The 23,750-nt window shown below is 40.0% G+C and overlaps 1 protein-coding gene across 1 annotated transcript; it reads left to right on the top strand.

The window, feature by feature from the left end:
- Positions 1 to 5,165: 5,165 nt before the first annotated feature.
- Positions 5,166 to 20,640, top strand: TAFAZZIN (tafazzin, phospholipid-lysophospholipid transacylase). Its single transcript, XM_058171167.1, has 11 exons — positions 5,166 to 5,583; positions 8,195 to 8,349; positions 9,045 to 9,173; positions 12,180 to 12,225; positions 12,344 to 12,429; positions 15,400 to 15,480; positions 15,638 to 15,679; positions 15,760 to 15,822; positions 19,218 to 19,270; positions 19,407 to 19,484; positions 20,013 to 20,640. The coding sequence occupies exons 2-11, from the start codon at positions 8,241 to 8,243 to the stop codon at positions 20,112 to 20,114; spliced, it is 789 nt and encodes a 262-aa protein (XP_058027150.1). The 5' UTR covers positions 5,166 to 5,583; positions 8,195 to 8,240; the 3' UTR covers positions 20,115 to 20,640.
- Positions 20,641 to 23,750: the final 3,110 nt, after the last annotated feature.

The following is a 23,750-nucleotide window of genomic DNA, read 5'->3' as shown; positions in this document are numbered from 1 at the left end:
TAGGGACCACCTGTGGTGGGAAGGTAACAGCGTTCAGTGCACCTTTGGCCTTTAGTCATGCCGGCCACATGACAATGGAGATGTTTTCAGACAGCCCTGGCTCTTCGGTTTTGAAACAGAGCACCACCCACTAGAGTCAGGAATGACTAGCACATATGTGTGAGGGGAACCTTTACCTTTACCTTTACGAACACGATAAATTCTTTATCATTTTATCTCAATGGCATGAACATACTGAAACATACGCAACACTGCATGCTGAACCAACTGATCAGATTAAAAGAGGACAGATATATTCTTTTTGAGAGCAAATCAAGTGGGAGGGAGGAATGCTCAACTTATCTTTTATAATCATCTCAAATTCATCATCCTGAAGAGCTGCCGCAGGGTCTCTATTACTACAGAATAACTTCTTTATGGATTCGTTTTGCATCAGGGTGTTAAAATTGTATAGAAACTTTTGCAATGGCTGGCCAGCTTTTCATTTGTTCCAGATTGTGTGATAGACTGTTCCCGAACTGTATCCAGTGTGTTTCTCAAGGTAGATCTAGTTCGTGCCATCCCCTAATCATCAAAACCATAGAAATTAGTAATATTTTATCCTGGCTGGTGAACATTTGCATATTGTCACTACAGAATCCTATCCTATATTTAAGAAACTATCCTATATTTAAAAAGAACTTGCGGTTTTGCAGCTAATGAGCTTGAGGAATGCAGCACAGAAATTGTATTTGATGGCTTAATATTTTACCCCATGCAGTTGAGTCAAAAATCACATGCATTTTCAACATATCCTTTTCAACTCACTTGAAAGATTTAAAAAAAGAGTACAGGTAGTCACTAAGATGAGGTAGCTCATCTTAGTGACTGTTCAGAGTTACAACAGCACTGAAAAGAGTGACTTGCGAACATTTTTCACACTTACAATCATTGTCATGTGACCAAAATTCAGATGCTTGGCAACTGGTTCATATTTAGACGGTTGCAGTGTCCTGGGGTCATGTGATCACTTTTTGTGATCTTCTGATAAGCAGTCAATGGGGAAGTCAGATTCATTTAACAACCGGGATACTAATTTAATAACTGCAATGATTCACTTAATAACTCTAGTATGAAAGCTCATAAAATGGGGCAAAATTCACTTAATAAATTTGTCACTTACCAGCAAAAATTTTGGGCTCAACTGTGGTCGTAAGTCGAGGACTACTGTATTTTGTCGTCTCTGACTGAAGTCATCCATTTGATACACATACCATAGTTAGAATAGCACCCCAAAAGGACTCCATAGTCTCCTTTCCTAGAAGATGTCAATTGTTCTAGCATCAGAAGAATATCACCTCCAATCTTTCACTTAGAAATTTCAATAAATGAATAATGAAAAAATTCAGAAACTGATGTCATCATAATAATTTTAACAGTGCCATTTCCTGCAGAGGTAAGTTTTGGGATTGACTTTCTAAGGGTGAAACTGACAAGCTCTGAATGTTTTAATCAGTAACGCTTTCTAAAGCTACAAAAGTGTTTTTGTCTCTGTCTATGAAGAACTGTGACCAAAACTGGAAATAGTGGTCACTGATAAAGTTGAACACATAAAAAAACAAGTGACAAATGGTGTCAGTTAAAGGCACAGTAAAAATCAGGTGTATCATTTGATAGGGTACTGTAGACACATGCATATCTCGGCATGTCCCCCTTTGAGAAATACATTTACTCCTCAGAGTTCTGCAGAACCTTCTCCATAGTCCAAGTTATTCTTTAGGATTGAGAACTGCCAAAAGGCTTACTGGAAATTGTTTGTGTCTGTGACAACATGGATCTCAGGCAACAGAGAAACAAGCTCATCGTATGAACTTGGCTCAAAAAACTCGAGATAGCAGATTCTCCCGTCAAGTGAATGGAATTGGTCCAGTGACATGGAACTTTCAGGGAACTTGATGTGTCCCCAACAGAGGTGGGTTTCAGCAGATTCTGACCAGTTCTGGAGAACCGGTAGCGGAAATTTTGAGTAGTTCGGAGAACCGGTAGTAAAAATTATGACTGGCCCTGCCCCCATCTATTTTCTGCCTCCCAAGTCCCAGCTGATCGTGAGGAAATGGGGATATTGCAGTAACCTTCCCCTGGATTGGGGAGGGAATGGAGATTTTACAGTATCCTTCCCCTGCCACGCCCACCCAGCCATACCCACAGAACCGGTAGTAAAAAATTTTGAAACCTACCACTGGTCCACAAATCTGCAATTATGTAACAATAAGAAGCAAAGATCAATCTCCTTTTCGGTCTGTATCACTTTACTAATTTATTCAAAAATTTGTGAGAAATAAAAGGAACGACAAAAACTTTAATATGACTGGAATCTGCTTCCTTACTGATGACAAAACAAAGAGTTAATTAATCCAGATTTCTTTGGTTATTGATCTGTTGCAGAGTTGCAGCTATGGAAAAGACTCTTGTGAGCCTCATAGTATTTGGAAACTTTCCATTCATTTGTAGCATGTCACCAGGCCGTTTGCAATATTTTCCTTCTTATCCGGCATCTTCACGCATTTTTTTCCATGGATTTTCTGCCATAGGAGAAACATTTCAACTAGCACTATATTCCTACATCTTCCTACTAATACATAAAGGTTTTAAAAAGCTAATGCAGCATGCAAAGAACCTATTAATTCTGTGTAGCCTATAATAAAAAAATTTGTATAAAATCTTGATTTAAAAAAAGTTCTAGGCCACAAGACTACACTGTAAAATATGAAAGCATGCTGACAAATTTGCTAATAAAAAAAAGAAACACAAAAAATGAAATATTTTAGCAATATTGGCTCTAATCCTGGTCTTCCTGGTTGAATTAGAGGTTCAGTTATTAAGTAGAATTGTGTGCTAAAAGTCCGTCTTTAAACTCCATATATATTACTTTTCCAAAACAGTCAAGATTGTTGAGTATGTTCATAGTGCTTTTGAATAGACCTTGTACAGTACTTTTGGATGGATTCTCTGCGTAGCTCAAGTGAAACTGAAATCAAATTGTGTTGGCAGGTTTATAGATATTTGGCAAATATAGTTAGTGGAAAACTTGGACAGTAAGGTGAATACACTCGCTTATACATGTGATTCAAAACAACTTTAATTATATTTAAAGAAATGGTTAAGGGATAGCAATTCCTCATTCTTAACCTGTAAATCAGGTGATTATAGAAAAAAAAATTACGAAAGATTCAAGTTAAACAAACATAAAAGCCGAGTTGTATTTAATGTTGAGGTTCCACCAGTTTCTTCTTCTTGTGCCATATCTGTCATCGGACACTGGCGATCATGTTGGCGATCCTATTTTTATCAACAGGCACGCGAAAAAAGTGCTGTTGAGTTTTGTCCAAACGAGTCCCTTAGATTTTGAAGCCATGATTTTCTTCTTCTGCCTGGACCTTGTTTGCCTAGTTCAATCTTACCTTAGAAGATTATGCCATATAATCGCGTGAGAGTATCCCACGGCAAGAGAGGTTTGTTTAACAGGCAAACAGTGGATACAATCAGCAGCATATGAGTCAGCCCTCAAAGGCGGAGAATTTTGAATAACTTTACCGTGATAAAGCTTTTTTATTTATTTATTTATTTATTTTGTCACAACATCATACAAAAAGATTATATAGTATATACACATATAAACATATATAGGAAGAAGAAAAGAAAAACAATAGGACAGGAACGGTAGGCACGTTTGTGCGCTTATGCACGCCCCTTATGTTCCTAGTGGTCCCGAGTAGATGCCTCGCTGCTTTGGCAGAAAGACGGGGGTTCCTGATCCCTGTCCTATCTGTATAAATCAGGGGTGTCCAAACTTGGCAACTTTAAGACTTGGCAACTTTAAGCAAAGCTGGCTGAGGAATTCTGGGAGTTGAAGTCCACAAGTCTTAAAGTTGCCAAGTTTGGACACCTCTGCTATAAATGGACGGACTCCCATTCAAACTAGTTACACATGACAAGAAGGGCCCCAGTGCTAGGGGTGATGGCTTACGCGGCAGCCTACACGCGAGTCACGGTGCTGCGTTAGATGTATCCACGAAGCCTTCTTCCTTGCCTGCATAGGTTGGGGAAATTGGGATGAGACCCGACACCCCACTTGAGCTACAAATGGCTTTAAGAAGCTCCTCTCATTTTCAGCAACGCGGAGAAACACGCCGTCTCAGCAATAGATTGCATTCTGATTTTCACCTCCCGCCCCTAAGGTCCCGCTATCCAAATGACAAAAACACCCACAGCTGTTTCCCAGATCAAGACCTGATCTCACCCCGTGGGAATGGAGATGCCGGCTGACAAGGCTACTGGGAAATGTAGTTTATTGAATACATGGCATGCTTATTTCTCGCGATAGTGCGCTTTTGGACTCATCACCCTAGATCTGTGTTTCTTAAAGTTGGCAGCTGGGGAATTCTGGACCCAACACGTCTTAAAATTGCTAATTTGGGGAAACACGGCCTTAGATTCTCACAACCAGTGTCCAAATGCATGCCTATTTACTGAAAGGCAAGCCTCTTGAATTCATTCTACTTCCTTCCCAATGTATAGATAACAGTAGAGCTTGTAACGAATAAGGTGTAAGTTCGATCATTGTTACAAAGGCGATATCCACTGATTTCACTCGATGTCCTTCTAAATAAGTATATATATATAATATTGAAGCTTGAAGTCACATAGACCAGAGGTCTCCAACCTTGGCCCCTTTAAGACTTGTGGACTTCAACTCCCAGAGTCCCTCAGCCAGCAAAGCAAGGTTGGAGACCCCTGAAATAGACATACCGAATCGGATGCAATGTTGGGCGACCTGAAAGACCAGTTTAGGGACAGATCCTCCTGAAGAATAATCTATGTGATCGCAAGGAGCCGAGAACGACTTGACGTTAAGTAGTCAAATGCTCCAATCGGAAAAGGGGAAAATTAAATAGCTGGGTAAGAATTACCTAGAGATCTTTTTTATTTATTAAATTTATTTCTATCCCGCCTTTATTATTATTATTATTATTTTTACAAATAACTCAAGTTCTTCATGCATTTATTTTATTTATTTATTTTTTATTTATTTTATTTATTTATTCAAAATGTATGTTGGACTCCCCGGCTCTTCAGTCATAAAACTAAACCCTTTATCGTTCCTCTTCCCCTGAAAACTGATCTGACGTTTACCAAGTCACCGCTCCCGAAGACAGTCCTTGGGGCGCTTACCATAGAGACGAGGAAAGCTAGAGCGAAACCCTTTCCTGCTCGCCTGGAGAGAACCGTGAAGCGAGGACCTTTTATAAAAACAAAACCATTACATATTGGACCGGAAACTCAGACTTTCTACCCCTCTATCCTTTTCCTCTATCTCCGCGGGCTCCTTCGAAAGTGCGTCACTTGGGAAAGCCTTTTCCATCAGCAGCCCGGGGGGCGGGATCGTGCGGGAATGTTTGATGGGGTTCCCTCCTTGGAAGTCCTATTGGGAAGAGACCGACGCGTGAAGAGAGGCTGCAAAACGGAGGCGCGCTGAGGTTGCGCGTGTCTTCCTTCTTCACCGCCGGAGAAAGAAGAGAGGAGGCTGACATCGGGGAAGCGGAGGTGAGTGAATGGGATTTGACGGGTTATCCAGGAGGAAGGAAAGAACGGACGATCCGATTAGAAGGCGTTTTCAGTAACCTGGGAGTGGTCTTTTGGACAGAGGTATCGTCTATGGGAATGGGGTGGGGGGGGGCTTGTATTGTGTTTCGGTGGTTGTAATCCTTGCATAGCAGATGGAGGTTCAATGGGAGAGGTGGACTCTTTGAATTTGTGGCGGGCAGCTGATGCATCGACACACAGATACAAGGTGGCAATCACCCCCGAGGAGGGTTGGTAGAATGGGAGAAGCAGGTAGAGCGTGTGTGTGTGTTTATGTGTGTGTGTATGAATAGAATAGAATAGAACAGAACAGAACAGCAGAACAGAACAGAATTTTTTATTGGGCAAGTGTGATTGGACACACAAGGAATTTGTCTTGGTGCATACGCTCTCCGTGTACATAAAAGAAAAGAAAAGATATATGTAGAAATTGGATGCTCTTTGTGATTCATTGCAAAATGATGAAAAGAGAGGGCTAGGCTTAAGCAGCTGGATAAGACAGGAGTTGAAGGGGGGGGGGAAAGCAAATGGAATTTGGTTAGGGGTGGGTGGGTGGCTGCCTGGCAACCTGGAGATGCAAGCTTTTTTTAAAAAAATCATATTGCAGAAGAAAATGGAGTTGCTCTCTACTGCAGTACTTTACTGTATCCTTGTTATGAAATGTGGGAAAGAAGGGTGACCAAAAAGCTTTATATTTCAGTACGTGAAGATGCTGCTGATGTTGAATGGCATCTGGGTGGAAAAATCTATTGTGGCTTCAGCTGGTTGATTCAGAAGGGCAGGAAGCGACAGGTTTACTGGGAAAAAAATCAGGATTGTCTCTGGGTGTGTGTGTGTGTGTGTGTGTGTGGGACAAAGCAGTAGTATGATTTCAACATTCTCTTTCCCCTGTCATACAGTATACAGTATTTAGCTTTACAAGGGATTTACAATCTTTAAAGGTTGCTGCTGTCAAAATTCCAAACTGATGCTCAGATAAAGTATTATTTATTTATTTGCATTTATATCCCGCCCTTCTCCGAAGACTCAGGGCGGCTTACACTATGTCAGCAATAGTCTTCATCCATTTGTATATTATATACAAAGTCAACTTATTGCCCCCAACAATCTGGGTCCTCATTTTACCTACCTTATAAAGGATGGAAGGCTGAGTCAACCTTGGGCCTGGTGGGACTTGAACCTGCAGTAATTGCAAGCAGCTGCTGTTAATAACAGACTGTCTTAACAATCTGAGCCACCAGAGGCCCTGGTGGCTGATTCTCTTCTGCAAAAACCCTACCATCAGCTTCTATTTATAGTTATGCATCTCTTCATTTTTCTTCTCCTGTAGCTCAAAACAATATTTTGGGCTGTGGGTATTTTCCTATGGAATGAATTGCATGCAAGCAACCAGAGTAAAAGTTGCAATGATACCTTTTTGCTTGGCTTGCTGCTCCAGCCAAATACTGAAGAAGTTGCCTGATTTCTCTGCTATCTTGAAAACATGCTTATTAACTCAGTTCCCAAAAAGGAAATGCTAAATAATGATGCTAAAAGTATGAAGTTAAAAAAATCTACTGGCAGGCTATGTATCTATCAACATTTTTGAAACATCTGAGACCCATATTTGGTACACTGAGGAGAGAGCTATGATAATGTAGAAAGAAAATGAGATTGGGAGTGTCTTGTTGCACCTGAAATTATTGAATACCAGACCTCTAAAGCTGTGGAGAACCAATCTAAAGATGAATGAATACATGTGGGCTTACTCCAGAGTGTAGTCTGTTGTACCTCCAATTATTTCCTATTTATGCCACATTTTATTCTTGATAAAATTTCATGTGATGTGCATCTCAAAATCTTTATTTCCCTAACAATAGTATATGTTCCTCATTTCATCCCCCAAACTGGTTTTTCTGGAGTTGGGGTGGATGGATCTATGACACTGACATGCTTTGTTAATAGTTTGCTTGGAGGTGTAATTATAATTAATATCAGCTTCTAAATGCCATGTATCTGTAATGTGTCATATAGTATCACCAATAAGCATGCCATTATATTTCAGTTGCATCTTTCAATTACATGGTTTGGCTTAATTCTGATGACTAATTTTAAATAAAATTAGCAAACGAGGTCCAGGCAGAAGAAGAACATCATAGCTTCAAAACCTAAGGGACTGGTTTGGACAAAACTCAGCAGCACTTTTTCATGTGGCTGTTGACAAAAATAGGATTGCCAACATGATCACCAATGTCTGATGATGGACATGGCACAAGAAGAAGAATTTTGAATAGAAAAAAGAACAATAATCTGCGGTGTTATAATTGTGGAACAGGGTTTTGGAGAGATGGCTTTGATGATGTTGGTCCAGCTTTCTGTTCTGTGGCTGTAGCACTTCTTGCAAAATATAGGGCAAGTTTTTTTAATGTTGTGTGGCGGTTCTTAGGCAAGATGATCCTGTAGGGGTGTGGTGCCAGTAGCAAGTTGAGACTGAAACATCTGAGCAGAGCAAGGATTCGGCACACATCTGTCAGCTGAGAAATATAATGAAAATCATTGGCTGATAAATAGTCTGCTGTCTCTCCATTCACAGGGACAGCTGACAGCATTGTCTTTAGAGGATCACCAGGGATGGGAAGATGCCCTTGGAGGTGAAATGGCCGTTTCCTCAGGCCCCAAATCTGCCATGGAATTTGGCCAGCAGGGTGATCATGGGATTGGTGGGTACCTATAGCTGCTTCTGGACCAGTGAGTATTTATTACCTCTCCTGTGTTTTGGCTGATTGAAAGATGCTTGACTGATCAAGCAAATCTGTGACTTGGGGCTTCCTTGGCTACATTATCAGGGAGGGTACCTGGAATGTTAGGAGCAGCAAAAAGCTCATGTTGTCACATGTCTTGGTTCTTCTATGTACAATGCAGATTTTGGAGAAGAGGTCCCATTTTTCTGAGTTCTGGAAATTGATTAGCAACCCCAGGAGATCAGGGGGCAAAAACATGAGGGTGGATACTAGCTCATGAATGGATTGATCAACATGTTCAATAGGTTTATGTACTTTGCCTTTTCCAATGGCCACTTTTGCCTGAGGACAAGAGCCACCAAAATTCTTGATTTGAGTCTCCTCATATCAAGTTCAACTCCAGGACATTTGTTTCCAGTTTTCTTGGCAACGGTGAAGAGATAATTTTCATTCCTTTCTTTTGGAATGTTTTTATAACATTTCTCTTATGACCTTGGGTCTCCTTCATAGACCTGTATAAATTCGTTGAACATCCAAAACATTCAGAAGTCTAAATTTCTGATTCTGTCTACCCTGTTCCAATCTGAATTAGTTCCTGGGAACTCTATAAGTGGAATTAATAAATAGAATCCATTTAAGTATTTTATCTAAAGTGTTGTAGTTGCTGCTTTTCACATTGTTGCTTTGTTGTACTTTGTTCAGGATATGTAAACAAGCTGAATATCCATAATGAAGAAGTTCTTTACGAGCTTATTGAGAAGCGCCAACCAGGAACCCCACTCTTGACTGTCTGCAACCATCAGTCCTGCATGGATGACCCACATCTTTGGGGTATGCTATGAGAAAGGAAGGGCTCCTATTTGAGACATTGGATCATTATTTTTTTAGGATTTGGAGTCAAACAAGCAAAATGGGATACTTCTCCCATTTCACAGATCTTCCATTAAGGTCTTTTAATTTGCTGTTATTAAGGGCTAAAAACATAAGCCTGTAGTCTTAAAATTATAATGCAAATAATATTGCTATGATGATAATTAATCATATATAGATGATTATATATAGATGATTATATTTCATGTATAGTAGCAATAACAGCAACAATAGCGACATAATACAGGCAAGGATGATTTGTGAATGCACTGAAATAGATGGGATGAGGGATGCATTGTTTTACATAAAAAAAGAAAGAGAAAGGAAATGAGGGAATTGCAGAGATCTGGAGCTTACATTGTTAATTTTTTTAGAAACAGGTGGTTTGGCCATAAGCAAATGAGAAAGGAAGCAGTATGGTATTTAATGGATCTTGTTTGGTCAAATATTTAATCATTTTCAAATTTTGAGTAAATTGATTGCTCTGTCTGGCTAATTTTGCTGCAAAAAGGCAGTTGAGGATTTCCAGTGCAGATAATCTTGAATCAAGCAATGCTAGCAAGGGCTGTGAAACAAAAGCACATCTAAAGAGTTTATTTGATTTCAGTTATTTCTGTCTTTCAAAATTTTCTCTGATACTTTTCCTAACACATCAAAAACTTGTTTGGTAAAAACACCATAATAGATTTCATATTTAAGTCTCTGAATCAATTGTTATTGTTTCTGTCAGCCCTTCAAGTTGAGCCAGGTCAGGAAACATGGACTACTGAAACTCTAGGGTATCTTGAAAGCTTGGCACAATATCCTTCTTCCCCATTTTATACCGAACAGAATCAAAGCAGATTTACCATAAATTTCTTTCTCAAGAGTTTTTTTTAACTTTCCCAGGAAAGTTGACATGGCTCTTGAATTCCTTTCTAAAGAATATCTTCACACTCCTGTTCATTGCCTCAAACAATATCTAGCAGTATTCAAATATATCTGTATTTATCTTTATCTACTACTCTGCTTTTTACAAATCATGATCAAATTGATGAGTCTATGGTACTTGTTTAATTTGTTACTACTTGTAATAAGTTCAGATCCACCTTGAACAAGAGTTTCCATCGTAGATTATTCACAGAAATATTTTTTCTTTCAAGAAAGTTTAGTGTGGTCAAACTTCTCTGCTTTCAACATTCCAACCTGTTTGAATGAGACAACTTGTACATCTCTAAAGTGGACAATCACCTAGGACCGTGATGGCGAACCTATGGCACACGTGTGCCACAGGTGGCACGCGGAGCCATATTGGTGGGCACGCGAGTGTTGCTCTAGCTTAGCTCCGGTGCGCATGTGCACACCGGGCAGCTGATTTTCAGCCCTTCTGGGCCCACTGGAAATCTGGAAACTGGCCGTTTACGGCCTCCAGGTGGGTGGGGCAGCCTGTTTTCGCCCTCCCCAGGCTCCAAGAAAGCCTCTAGAGCCTGGGGAGGGCAAAAAATCGGCCTACAGGGCCCACTATGCCATTGCGTGCCAAAAGCAGGGGGAGTGTTGGGGGGGTTGCATGCACAGCTCAGGGGGGACGGGGCATATTGAATTATGGGTGTGGGTACACGTGTGCATGACCGCTCTGCATTCCCCCCGCTTCTGGCACGCGATGGCAAAAAGGTTAGCCATCACTGACCTAGAAGTTAAAAATGGAATCTCAGTGAGGGTATTTTTTTTATTACAAGTTCACTTTTGAAAATTAAATACTAACAATGCTGCAATACCACCAAATGGGAGGCATAAGAGAGCCTCTTGGGGTGCTAGCCTAGAAACCAAGAAATTGTGAGTTCTAGTTTTCCCTTAGATATGAAAGTTGGCTGTGTAAGCTTCAGGCAAGTCACGGGATTGTTGCTGCGGGCAAATTACAATGCCAAAGTATTAGGGTGTGCATACTTTCTTGAATTACATATAGAATAACAGAGTTGGAAGGGAACTTGGAGGTCTTCTAGTCCAACCTCCTGCTTAGGCAGGAAACCCTACACACTTTAGACAAATGGTTATCCAACATCATCTTAACAATTTCCGGTGTTGGAGCATTCACAACTTCTGGAGGCAAGTTGTTCCACTGATTAATTGTTCTAACTGTCAGGAAATGTCTCCTTAGTTCTAAGTTGCTTCTCTCCTTGATTAGTTTCCAGCCATTGCTTCTTCCCCTACTCTTAGGTGCTTTGGAGAATAGCAGGACTCCTTCTTCTTTGTGGCAGCCCCTGAGATATTGGAACACAACTATCATGTCTCCCCTAGTCCTTCTTTTCATTAAACTAGACATACCCAGTTCCTGCAACCGTTCTTCATATGTTTTAGCCTCCAGTCCCCTAATCATCTTTGTTGCTCTTCTCTGCACTCTTTTCTAGCGTCTCAACATCTTTTTTACATCGTGGCGACCAAAACTGAATGCAATATTCCAAGTGTGGCCTTACCAAGGCATTATAAAGTGGTATTAACACTTCACGTGATCTTGATTCTATCCCTCTGTTTATGCAGCCCAGAACTGTGTTGGGTTTTTTGGCAGCTGCTGCACACTGCTGGCTTATATCTAAATGGTTGTCCACTAGGACTCCAAGATCCCTCTCACAGTTATTACTATTGAGCAAGGTCCCACATATGCTGTACCTGTGTATTTGGTTCATAACAAAATAATATAAAAAGGTGGATCAGACTATAGTACACTACACAACATTGCACTCAAAAGTAGTGAGAGGAAAAATTCATTCCTGTTTTAAAAACAGGAATTTACCCACCTTTTCATGTTAAATCAAACTGGCTCTCCCCTGAATCACATTCCAAATAGTGATATGTATAAAAAAAAATTCCATTCTTAACTGCAAAACTACTTCAACAACTTTCCAACATCACCTATTTTTTATGATTCCATTTATTTTTATGTTTGGTAGAAATAGGTTTGGATTGGTCCCATTAATGTTGTGTCTCCTACAGGTATCCTGAGATTACGACACGTCTGGAACTTGCAGAAGATGCGGTGGTAAATCATGAGGAAGAGTGGCTTTCCCTGGAAAAAGAAGGGGCCCCATTCAGTCCCTGTTATGTGGGTTTGGTGAACATATGTCCGTACTGTGACATTTTTTTTATGGCTCTCTTAGGACTCCAACAGCTGCAGATATCTGCTTCACCAAGGAGCTGCATTCCCATTTCTTTAGCCTTGGGCGATGTGTTCCTGTCTGTCGGGGTATGTAGCTGGTTTACTTGATAGAGGAATATAGACAGTGTGAGTTCAAAAAATGCAATATTCCGTTTAGTGCTAATTGTAAAATTGAATGCAGATCATGTTTAATGCCACCCAAAATTCAGCTAATGGAAGACTAGGGTGTCTGCTATTGAAGGTAATACATGCACAGCTGCAATTGGGATTTTAGACACGGCTACTCTTCATGCGTGCAAAATGGAAAAAAATGAAGATTCCATCAGAGGAAAACAGTACAAGTTCAGAAAAGATGATTCTCATTATTACATTGGAGCAAAAATTTCATCTAACTGAAATGGCAGAAACGTGGCTAAAAATAGGACAAGATGTTGGAATGGCTGAATTTTCAGTGTGCAATATTATAAAAGACACAGAGGGAATAAAAGAATAAAGTAAAATTGTACCAGCCTTTTATGGTTTGCAAACATCTACAACATCTTCTGTGTTACAACCATAGAAACAAAACATGGATGTATGGATTAAGGATTGCAATCGATGTATGGATTAAAGTTTGCAATAAAAAAAGCACTCCTCTTGGCAGAGTAGCTATTCAGAACAAAATTTTAAGTTTTTTTAAGAGAGTAAAAGAAAAAAAATAATGAAATAGAACAAAGGTTTAATGAAGGTGTTGCTTGATTTGATTGATTTAAAAATCAAATCTAACACATGTTAAAATTACTGTAATATTTACATATACATATAAACCTTTATGAATATAAACATTTCAAGCTGGAACCAATTACCCTATTTTCCATAGAAATATCACTTCAAATAGTATGAATTAGAATAATGGGACTCTTTTGTGGGATTCATTAACCAAGGCAAGCAGCTCTTGGGATACAATTGGAGAGATGATATCAGGACCAAGGACAGAAGTGCCTGAAAAAACTGCAAAGTAATTTTCCATCTTGAGATCCTCGCTAAATATTGAGGCAGCAAGAGGTCTTTGGACCTTTATTTCCCAGTGTCATATTTATTTATTTATTTATTTATTTTGTCACAACATCATACAAAAAGATTATACAGTATATAAACATATATATGAGTAAATGTTAGGAGGTATAAGCATATATATATATATAGGAAGAAGAAAAGAAAAACAATAGGACAGGAACGGTAGGCACGTTTGTGCGCTTATGCACGCCCCTTATGGTCCTCTTAGGAATGGGGTGAGGTCCATAGTTGAAAGTTTTTGGTTAAAGCTTTTAGGATTATGGGAAGAGACCACAGAGTCAGGTAAAGTATTCCAAGCACTGATGATTCTGTTACAGAAGTCATATTTTCTGCAATCTAGATTAAAGCGGTTAACATTAAGTTTAAATCTATTGGTTGCCCTTGTATTATTGCAATTAAAGCTGAAGTAGTCTTTGACAGGAAGGACATTACAATAGATGATTCTGTGAGTTAAACTTAGGTCTTGTCGAAGGCGACAGAGTTCCAAGTTTTCTAAGCCTAGGATTTCAAGTCTGGTGGGATAAGGTATTTTGTTGTTTTCAGAGGAATGGAGAACTCTTCTTGTAAAATATTTCTGGACACGTTCAATTGTATTGATGTCAGAGATGTGGTGAGGGTTCCAAACAGGTGAGCTGTATTCTAGAATTGGTCTAGCAAATGTTTTATATGCTCTGGTTAGTAGTGTGGTGTTTTTGGAAAAGAAGCTACGCAAAATTAGGTTTACAACTCTTAGAGCTTTTTTTGCTATGTAGTTGCAGTGGGCTTTGGTACTTAGATCATTTGACATGAAAACTCCAAGGTTTTTAACGGGATGGGGGTCATCTGTAAGGTAATGTCCATCTAGTATGTACTTAGTTTTTGGGTTCTTTTTTCCTATATGTAAGACTGAGCATTTGCTGGTTGAAATTTGGAGCTGCCAATTTTTAGACCAAGCGGATAGATGATCAAGGTCATTTTGAATGATAGAAGTATTGTCTGTGGTGTTAAATAGTTTGACATCATCAGCAAAGAGAACACAATTACTTGAGATGTGGTCACAAAGATCATTAATGTATAGTATAAAGAGTGTTGGTCCAAGGACGCTGCCTTGAGGAACGCCACTCTTGACAGGAACAGGATTTGATAAAGCATTGCCAATATTTCTATAAAAATAATAGTGACCAATAATGTTTTTAATACTATATTAAAATTACAACTACAATAAAAATACCAATTAAAAAATAGGTACAAAAAAGAAAAATAAAAGAAAAATAAAATTATACTGTAGAGTCGTACATGAAGAAATGACTCCCTAACTTCATATACGTCTATATGTAGTTATATATAGTATACCGTATATACTCGAGTATAAGCCGAGTTTTTCAGCACGTTTTTTGTGCTGAAAAACGTCCCCTCGGCTTATACTCGAGTATATACGGCTTATACTCGAGTGTTTTTCTTTTCACATTATACCGGATGGTGCAAACTTGGCGGGCTTTTGCATTAGCGCGGGGAAGCCCTGCCGGTGCAGTGAGAGGGCGGGGCGGGGGAGCCGCCAGCCTTCTCAGCTGAGGGAGGGAGGCTTTCCCTGACCGGTAGCTGCCTCATTTCCCTCCCTCGGCTTATACTCGAGTCCCCAGTTTACCCCAGTTTTTTGGGGTAAAATTGGGGACCTCGGCTTATACTCGGATCGGCTTATATTCGAGTATATACGGTAACTCCTTTTAGAAACTTATCTCTCTCTTAAAAATATACTTTTGCAGAGTAAATTTGTCATTTCCCTCCAAAAGCTTACCTATCTTACTGTTGCTGAGTAGATCCACTAAAAATTGCCATTGCTTTACAGATGGAAAAAGGGTCTCTAAATAAAAATCTTACAGATAGATACTTATGTCTTTTTTTCCCTAGGGAGGGATGACAAGTAGTATGGCTGGGATATATGCTTTAGGAACCCTCTAAGTGTGTAGGTAAGAAGTTTGCATGTGAGATGAAAGAGTTTGACAGTGTTCCTTCTTTTCACAGGAGACGGGGTCTACCAGAAAGGCATGGACTATATATTAGAGAAGCTCAACCGTGGTGACTGGGTGCACATGTTCCCAGAAGGTAGCAGTAGCTGAAAGCTGTTCTGGGAGGTTGCTGGGGGTTAGAAGGCATGGATGCATTTCATAGCATCTTGCTGTCATACCTGGACTGTCAGATTCCCTGGGGGACTTGCAGTGCACCCAATTGCTCCACATATTCTCCCATCTTTCTTTTGCAGGCAAAGTGAACATGACCCAGGAGTTCATGCGCTTCAAATGGGGTAGGTATTTTCCTAAAAACGGAGATGCATTCTGGGGTAACTCTGTCGCCTTTAATTCTGCTTCTTTTTCTTTCTCCCAGGTATTGGGCGTCTTCTGGCTGAGTGCCGTCTGCACCCCATTATACTGCCACTCTGGCATGTAGGTGAGGCCTCAATCAAAAATGTGGGGTGAGGTGGAGAGAAGGGGAAGTAAAATTTGCACAGTGGCTACAAATTACAGTTGCCAGAACAAATGTGAGACAGGTCTCTATGACCTAATTTATCCTCTAACACTTACACAAGAAGAAGAATATGAGAAGAGGTGGCTCTTCTCATTCAGGACCATAATAGTCTTGAAAGCGAAACAGATGTGCTCAAGGAAGCTGGCAGGAACTCACAAGTCAGTTAACCATCTGATGAAGTAATTTGTGATAGCTTAGAGGATAATAAATAGTTTGAAGGTGCCACAAGATCTTTTCTGCAATAGAGTAACATGACCACGAGAACCTTTTCCTTATTGATTGACACTTTCCTTTTTGGAAATAGTTTTCTCAGAATGAGTCCAAGAGGATGATTTTAAAAGGTAAAGTGGCAAACCACCGTAGCAGGACCTTCTTGAACCTGCGAGCTCCTTCCGTGAGCAGGCAAGAAAGCACTGCAGCTGGAACAAACTCTTCCCTATCTACACATACAAGCTGAACTTCGAGAATTTTGTTCTTTGTCCAAGTGCCTTGGATGAATGCAGCTCTAGTACGGATCTGTTTCCTCAAAGCACATCCGCTCAGCTCCCATTTCCAGCTTGAGGATTCCTCATTATCTCATTTTCAGGACATATCCCCCGATGCAGCTTAAAGTTTGTTTTGTATTTTGTATTTATCTGATCTGATGTAAGAGTCGTATTTTCTGTTTTCTCCCACGTCTCCCTGATGTGTAAGATCTGCACAATGCCTGAAGCTGCTGGGGCTATAGAGCTGGTGATGTAGGAAGGCCTGGGATCTGTCCAGTTCCCGTTAGCCACTTTTGACTACCTCCCCTTCTCTCTCCCTCCCCTTCCTCCTGGTTTCCTGGTTCCCTTCCAATCATGCAAGAGTCCAATACTAGCCCTGCTGCATGTCAGATAAGATCCCAGAATATGTGTGTGTGTGTGTGTGTGTGATAATTAACACTGATTGAAGTGGGCCCACCATCATCCTCATACAAATTGCCAAGATGCCACAGGAGAATAGGGTGACCTCAAAGTCAGCATTATTACTGGGCTGCCGGCAGGTCATAAGAGAGCTAGTGCTGGCTGAAGCAGTCGGATTCTTTCTAAAGTCACTTTCCCTTCCCGGAGCCTGAGCAGCATAACAGCACGGGCTGAAACAAGAGAATTCGCTCTTGGAGCTTTCCCCTCCCAGATCTTCTCTGTGATCTGCCCACAATCCTTCTAGGAGGCTTGCACTTTAGCCAATGCTGCCCTCCCCTCCTCATGTGATCTGCCAACATGCTTGTCAGCAGACTGCAGAGAAGATGTCAGATGGGAAGGTAAATAAGACTGTGAAAATATATTTGCTAGAAAAAAATTTACTGTCACAAATACGCAGTACTACCTGTCTGCCCCTCCCACCTCCAACTGCATGTATCACCTGCAGTACCTGTTTCATGGGATGGAATGATGCTGTGTACTCGCTGTCTGCCCAGTGTGAATTAGGTGCTACAAGTGACCTTTGTTGTGGATAGGAGCAAGAGAGAACAGGAAGCAATAAAAAAAATTGTCAGTGTGGAATCCTGCCCCTCTTACCTAAAGGATAGTACTTGGTGCTTGTTTTTCCACATCCAGCAAATGGAAGTGAGAATCTTGGTGGGAGGGAAAATGCAGTCATAAATTGTTGCATCTAAAACTTGCTCCACAGTAAACTCTGAGGTCACTGCCACTTTCTGGCCTCATTACCCAAGCAGAAGGGAAATCAGCTTTCAGGACAGAGCAAGATATGATAGCAGGAAAGCACATTAAAACATCTAAATGGGTGTGTCCTCAGGTCCCAATTTCACGATAACAATGAAGTACGTTTTTACCTTTCTGTATTTTCTTTTGACTAGGTTTAGGCAATCAGTACGGAGAACAAAATAGTATATGTTTAATGTTGCTGCTGATGTCATAATTATTCTATCCTGTAGAATAGGCAGTAGCATCCATGGAAAGAATATCCAAATCAGCAGGATGGAGGATCATAATGGAAGCCTCACCCTTTTTTGAATGTGCAGGTTCAAATAGGGCAGGGCTTGCACTGCAGTGCTCCCCTCTTACCTTCTTGCCAATTTCCTCCTTCCCACCTCTCTAGATTGAGAATAGAATAGGAATAAGCATTGCAAAAGATCCCAGATATCAAAGGTCATGACAAAAATACTGGAAGCTGATCTCAACAAAATCTAGAGCAGGGGTCTCCAACCTTGGCAACTTTAAGACTTGTGGACTTCAACTCCCAGAAGTCCAGTGGAGTTCAACTCCCAGAAGCTTTGCTGACTGAGGAACTCTGGGAGTTGAAGTCCACAAGTCTTAAAGTTGTCAAGGTTGGAGACTCCTGATCTAGAGGACTGCACCATTCCCCAAGCTCCTGATTAGAATTCGCACAGTAAGGCCCAACCTGTGTGAAGATGAGAGAAACTGGTTTGCAGTGATCCTATTTAAATAGAATAACATTAAGAAAAACTTCTAAGAACTTCTGCATAATTAGTTGAGCACAGAGATATATAGCTATGTAAACTAGTTGCATTAAAAACATGGAATATAGGTAATCCTCAACTTACAACAGTTCATTTAGTGACCATTCAAAGTTACAACAGTACTGAAAAAAATTGACTTATGATTGTTTTTCACATTACCATTGCGGCATCCCCACAGTCATGTGATCAAAACTCAAAAGCTTGGCAACTGACTCATATTTATAACTGTTGCTGTGTCTCAAAGTCATGTTACCCCTTTTGTGACAAGCAAAGTCAATGGGAAAGCCAAATTCATTTAACAACCATGTTACTATCTTAACAACTGCAATGATTTCCTTAATAACTATGACAAGGGAGGTCATAAAATTGGACAAAACTCACTTAACAAATTTCTCACTTAGCAACATAAATTTTGGGCTCAATTATGGTTGTAAGTCAAGGACTACCCTGTTTGCCCGAAAATAAGACATCCCCTGATAATAAGCCCAAGCGGGCTTTTGAGTGCATGTCTTAAAATAAGCCCCCCTGAAAATAAGCCCTCCCCGAAAATATTTAAACTCATGCTCAGCCAGTCCCCACCATTTCCTCTGGTTTCCTCCACGCACCCCAAAACAATACGTCCTCCCTGAAAATAAGGCCAAGCGCTTATTTCGGGGTTCAAAAAAATATAAGACAGGGTCTTATTTTCGGGGAAACACGGTACCTGTACTGGGGGTTTAGAATTGCAGGTTCTTTCAGATTATATGTATGTATATATGTATATGTGTAGGAATCCTTTTTAATGTTGTCATTTGACGTCCCTGCAAGGTTCAGGGCTTGGATCAAAATTAAATATTCTGTCTTTCAATATCCCTAGGATTGAATGATGTACTCCCCAATGCACCCCCTTACGTGCCCCGAGTTGGACAGGTAAGGGGTTTGGGGTTGCAGGATGGAGGTAGGGTGAAGGGGTTCCAATTAGCATGGAAATTGTGAAAATGGAAAGCACTGAATCTAGCTATCCTCATTAGAAAAGTGTCATGACAGGGTATTTTCTTCCATACAGAAAATTACTGTGTTAATTGGGAAGCCATTCAGCGTCCGTCCATTGCTAGAACGGCTGCGGGCAGAAAACAAGTCGGCGGTGAGTGCAGAGAGAAAATCCTGGGGGAACTGCACTCCATGGGTGGTGATAGGACAAGTATTAAACGGCAGAGATTGAAAGCATGGGTGTCCACAGGCAACAACCACAAAAGCTCAAGACATTTCATGAACAAAATTATCTTTAAATCTTAATGCCAGTTGCTGAAGGGATTGCTAAAGCTGACTTTATTGTGGTCTCCTTAGCATGATTCACATTGGACTCTTGACAATACAATGAACATGCTAGATGGGCATGTTTAGATTTGTACCCTTTATCTGGCAAGCACCAGATTGGGAAAAGTTGTGCACTATGGCTGTAGCAAAACAGACTTGATGTGGCAAGGCATTAGCTGGATTCACACCCCTATATGGAGCCATAATGTAGTCTGTGTACTTTGGGCTCCGCAAAATGTGTGTACACAGCCAAACTAAAGCCAAAGTCTTGTTTATGACTTAACATGGTGTGCTGACCCAATCATTATAAGTATGCTTGCATTGCTTTGTTGATTTTGGCTCTTTCTGGTTGTAGATGGAGATGCGCAAAGCCCTGACTGATTTCATTCAGGAGGAGATCCAGACCCTAAAGGAACAGGCCGAGAGACTGCATCAGACTTTCAAGCTACAGGGCTAGTGTTGACTAGACTAAGCAGAAGCTCTGTTACTGAAACATGGATTATCCAATCGTGGTCTATGGCAAGACATGTAGTCTTTGCACGGACTACTTTTAACTCGTCGTTTTTAAGTTACATTTTCTCATTTCTCCACCTACCATCCACACCCTGCTACAGATGGAGTGTCATGGCATGCAGAAGATTGGATGAAAGCTCCAGTACCCCGTGTTGACCTTCATGCTCTCCTGACTGTACTGGCTTTGGTGTCTGCCTCCCAAAGGGAGGGACTTGCAATGGCTACTGTATGTAGTTCCCTCTTGTTAGAACCTAGAGGTGCTGGGACAACTGCTGGTAGTGCAAGAACAGGAAGAGGAGGGGATTGGAGGGGAAAATCCGTCTCCATCCTGTTCTTCCAAATATCTCCATTCATTGGAGGAATACATAATGCATTTTGAATATTTCCTCTTTTTGTAGACTATTGGTTTGCAAATGGTTTTATACTTGAAAACTTCCCCCTTCCCCAATAAATGATTCAGATCTGTTGCAGCCTGGGTTAATCTCTGAAGTGCCAGGGATTAAGGCTTTCTGCACATTTATTTATTTATGTATTTACTTATTTGTCAAACACAACAATATATATAAGTATAAGCATGAAATAACCATACGAATTGGATACAACCAAAGGGAACATTAGGACAGGAACGGTAGGCACGCTGGTGCTCTTATGCATGCCCCTTACAGACCTCTTAGGAATGGGGTGAGGTCAAGAGTAGATAGTCTTTGGTTAAAGCTTTGGGGATTTTGGGAAGAGACCACGGAGTCAGGTAGTGCATATTTCAAGTTTCTTCAGAAAAGAATGTGTTTCACATTAAAGTACCTAGGAAAAGGCCCTCCATTTGCTAACAGGTAAACCAAATACTGTAGCTTGTGACATAAACTTATCTGGATTAAATTTCATCAGTTATATGAATGTAACCCTGTACATACACTACAAGTACCATTACTATGGAGAAAGAGTGGATTTTAGACACTGAAGACAAAAAAACCCAAAATAAAATTAGAGACTTCTTTTTTCCCCCATTTAGTTGTGTCTGGTTTTGGGAAACTGTTTGGACAAGTCCCTTCAGTTTTCTTGGCATGGTTTTTCAGAAGCAGTTTGCTGTTGTTTCCTTCTTAGAGCTAGACTAGCGCAAGGTTACCTGTACCACAATATACAATACAATAATATAATTCTTTATTGGCCAAGTGTGATTGGACACACAAGGAATTTGTCTTTGGTGTATATGCTGTCAGTGTACATGAAAAGATATCAAACTGACTCTAATTATCCATTAATAATAGATATTCATAAAATCCTGAATAGTCACAGATGTTACAGTAATCTGCCAGTTTACATAAAATGTAATTAAAAACTTCAACTGTTAACCCGATTAAACCATAAAAGATGGAGTTAGATCAATACAATACTTTAGGGAACATTCAATAGAGCACTGTAAAGAACATTGTGTCTTCCTGTCTGATACTCAGCAATGCAAGAACAGCTTCTGGCAATTAAGAACAATCTTAAAAGCTAACTGTTACTTCTGCTTAAAAGCACAACCCTGTGAAAAGACACCTTAAGCAGCAGATGTTGTGTGTGGTTAGAGTGACAGAGTGAGAGTCAATGTACTGGTAGTAGAGAAAATTTATCCAGAGTAAGGCCTCTGAATATAATGAATTTATATAAGGGGAGTAGGGTTTCTTATCAGATTCTATTAATTAGGGACAGTGGGAAGAAAATGTCCCCTTCCCCCTTTCTTTGTAATGGCTGTTGAAGGTTTCTATCGTACTGGTTAATTACTGTTATTCCATTTACAAGTGCAGTCTCTTCATAACTGACATCAAGCATTGAGTATTTTGTAAATCTATTATTAGTGCAAATATAATATCAGGAATTCAGCATCACTGAGGTGTATGTTATGACCTGTGATTCTTCACATTTCAGCTCACAACTTGATACGTCTGGGTAAATCAACCGTTAAGCTTTTGGTAACTGCAGAAAAAAAAGAGACCATTTCCCCCCTCTCACCCCCATCCAGAGCTTGTCCATCTGTGTACTAATTTTAATAGGATTTACAAAAGATCTTTTGGGCTGGGAATTAAGTTCAGAAAAGCATGGTATATTGAAAAATCATTGGTGGTTCCTAGAGTAGACATGTAAATGAGTTAAGACATAATGGAATTAAGAGTACCTTCCAATGTATGCCAAAAGGATTAAAATCTTAGTGGCAGCTAAAAAGCAACACTTCTGAATTTTCTTATTTTTTTCTTTTGAAGGCGTTTTGCTTCTCATCCAAGAAGCTTCTTCAGCTCTTCTTCTTGGATGAGAAGCAAAAATGTCTTCAAAGAAAAAAAAAGAAAAGCACCTTTGGGTCTGCGTTCTTAATAAATGTCCAATATATAGGACGTTACAATGTTGTTTAAAGATTCCAGCACAGATGCTGATTCATTACAATCCTAACTTTCCTGCTTGGATCTTTCCATTACAACAATCTTTTGAGATATGTTGCCACAAGATACATGTAGTCCACAACTTATGACCACAATTGAGCCTAACATTTCTGTTGCTAAGCAAGACAGTTGAGTTTTGCCCCAATTTATGACCTTTCGTGCTGTTGTTAAGTGAACCACTGCAGTTGTTAAATTAGTAACAGGGTTGTTAAGTGAATCTGGCTTCCCCATTATCTTTGCTTGTCAGAAAGTGGCAAAATGTACCATGACAAATTCCTTGTGTGTCCAATCACATTTGGCCAATAAAGAATTCTATTCTATTCTATTCTATTCTATTCTATTCTATTCTATTCTATTCTATTCTATTCTATTCTATTCTATTCTAAAAGAGGATCACATGACCCCAGGACACTGCAACCATCATAGCTAGAGCCAATTGCCAAGTGTCTGAATTTTGATACTGTGACCCTGGGGATGCAGTAATGGTTGTATAAGTGTGAAAAACAGTCATGTCACTTTTTTTCAGTGCCATTGTAACTAAATGAAGTCTTTTAAGTCGAGGACTATCTTTAAAGTAAGTTACAAGCGCAAAACCTTTCAGTGAGTTTCTTGGTCAAAGGGAAATGTAAACCTAGCTCTCTCTTTTCACTCAGTCTAGGATTCTTAAATCAAGGCACCCCCTCAATGGTTAATGACTGGAGGCTTTGGGGATTATAGATAAAATATCCACACTAACAAATTACTTGTTACCTATATACAAATATATAGTTTATATATACAAATATTTAATTTCTGCATAATGTGATTTCCTCCACATACAGGGGAATGCACTCTGAACATGTTTAAAGTATATTCCTCGGAACCGGTAAAATTTAAGCAGAGAACAAGGTTACATTTTGCTTCTTCTCACTTCCCTCCAAAAGCCCCTTCTTTTTCCACCGAGGGCAGGGACTTCTAAAGGCCAATGACACTTTTTTTTATATAAGTATAAAATTCACATGTCCTGCTGCCTGGCCAGAAGACCATGTTGTATATTTTACGTGGTGTTTTATTCAGGAGGAAGACCCAGAGTCAAGTCTTTTGAGTGGGAGCCATTTCTGTGCCGCTGGTTGTATTTTTTAAATTAATTAATTAATAACAATAACAATAACAATAACAATAATAAT

This window comes from Ahaetulla prasina, chromosome 2 (assembly GCF_028640845.1).
Source record: "Ahaetulla prasina isolate Xishuangbanna chromosome 2, ASM2864084v1, whole genome shotgun sequence".
Classification (NCBI taxonomy): Eukaryota; Metazoa; Chordata; class Lepidosauria; order Squamata; family Colubridae; genus Ahaetulla; species Ahaetulla prasina.
The sequence above is the reverse complement of the archived record's forward strand: the minus strand, read 5'-3'. Positions and strand labels throughout refer to the sequence as shown.

Coding starts and splice junctions, on each gene's coding strand:
- TAFAZZIN (XM_058171167.1), top strand. CDS start 8,241: ATGCCCTTGGAGGTGAAATGGCCGTTTCCTCAGGCCCCAAATCTGCCA. Junction 12,430..15,399: donor ATGTGTTCCTGTCTGTCGGG/GTATGTAGCTGG, acceptor TTCTTTTCACAG/GAGACGGGGTCTACCAGAAA. Junction 15,680..15,759: donor GTTCATGCGCTTCAAATGGG/GTAGGTATTTTC, acceptor TCTTTCTCCCAG/GTATTGGGCGTCTTCTGGCT.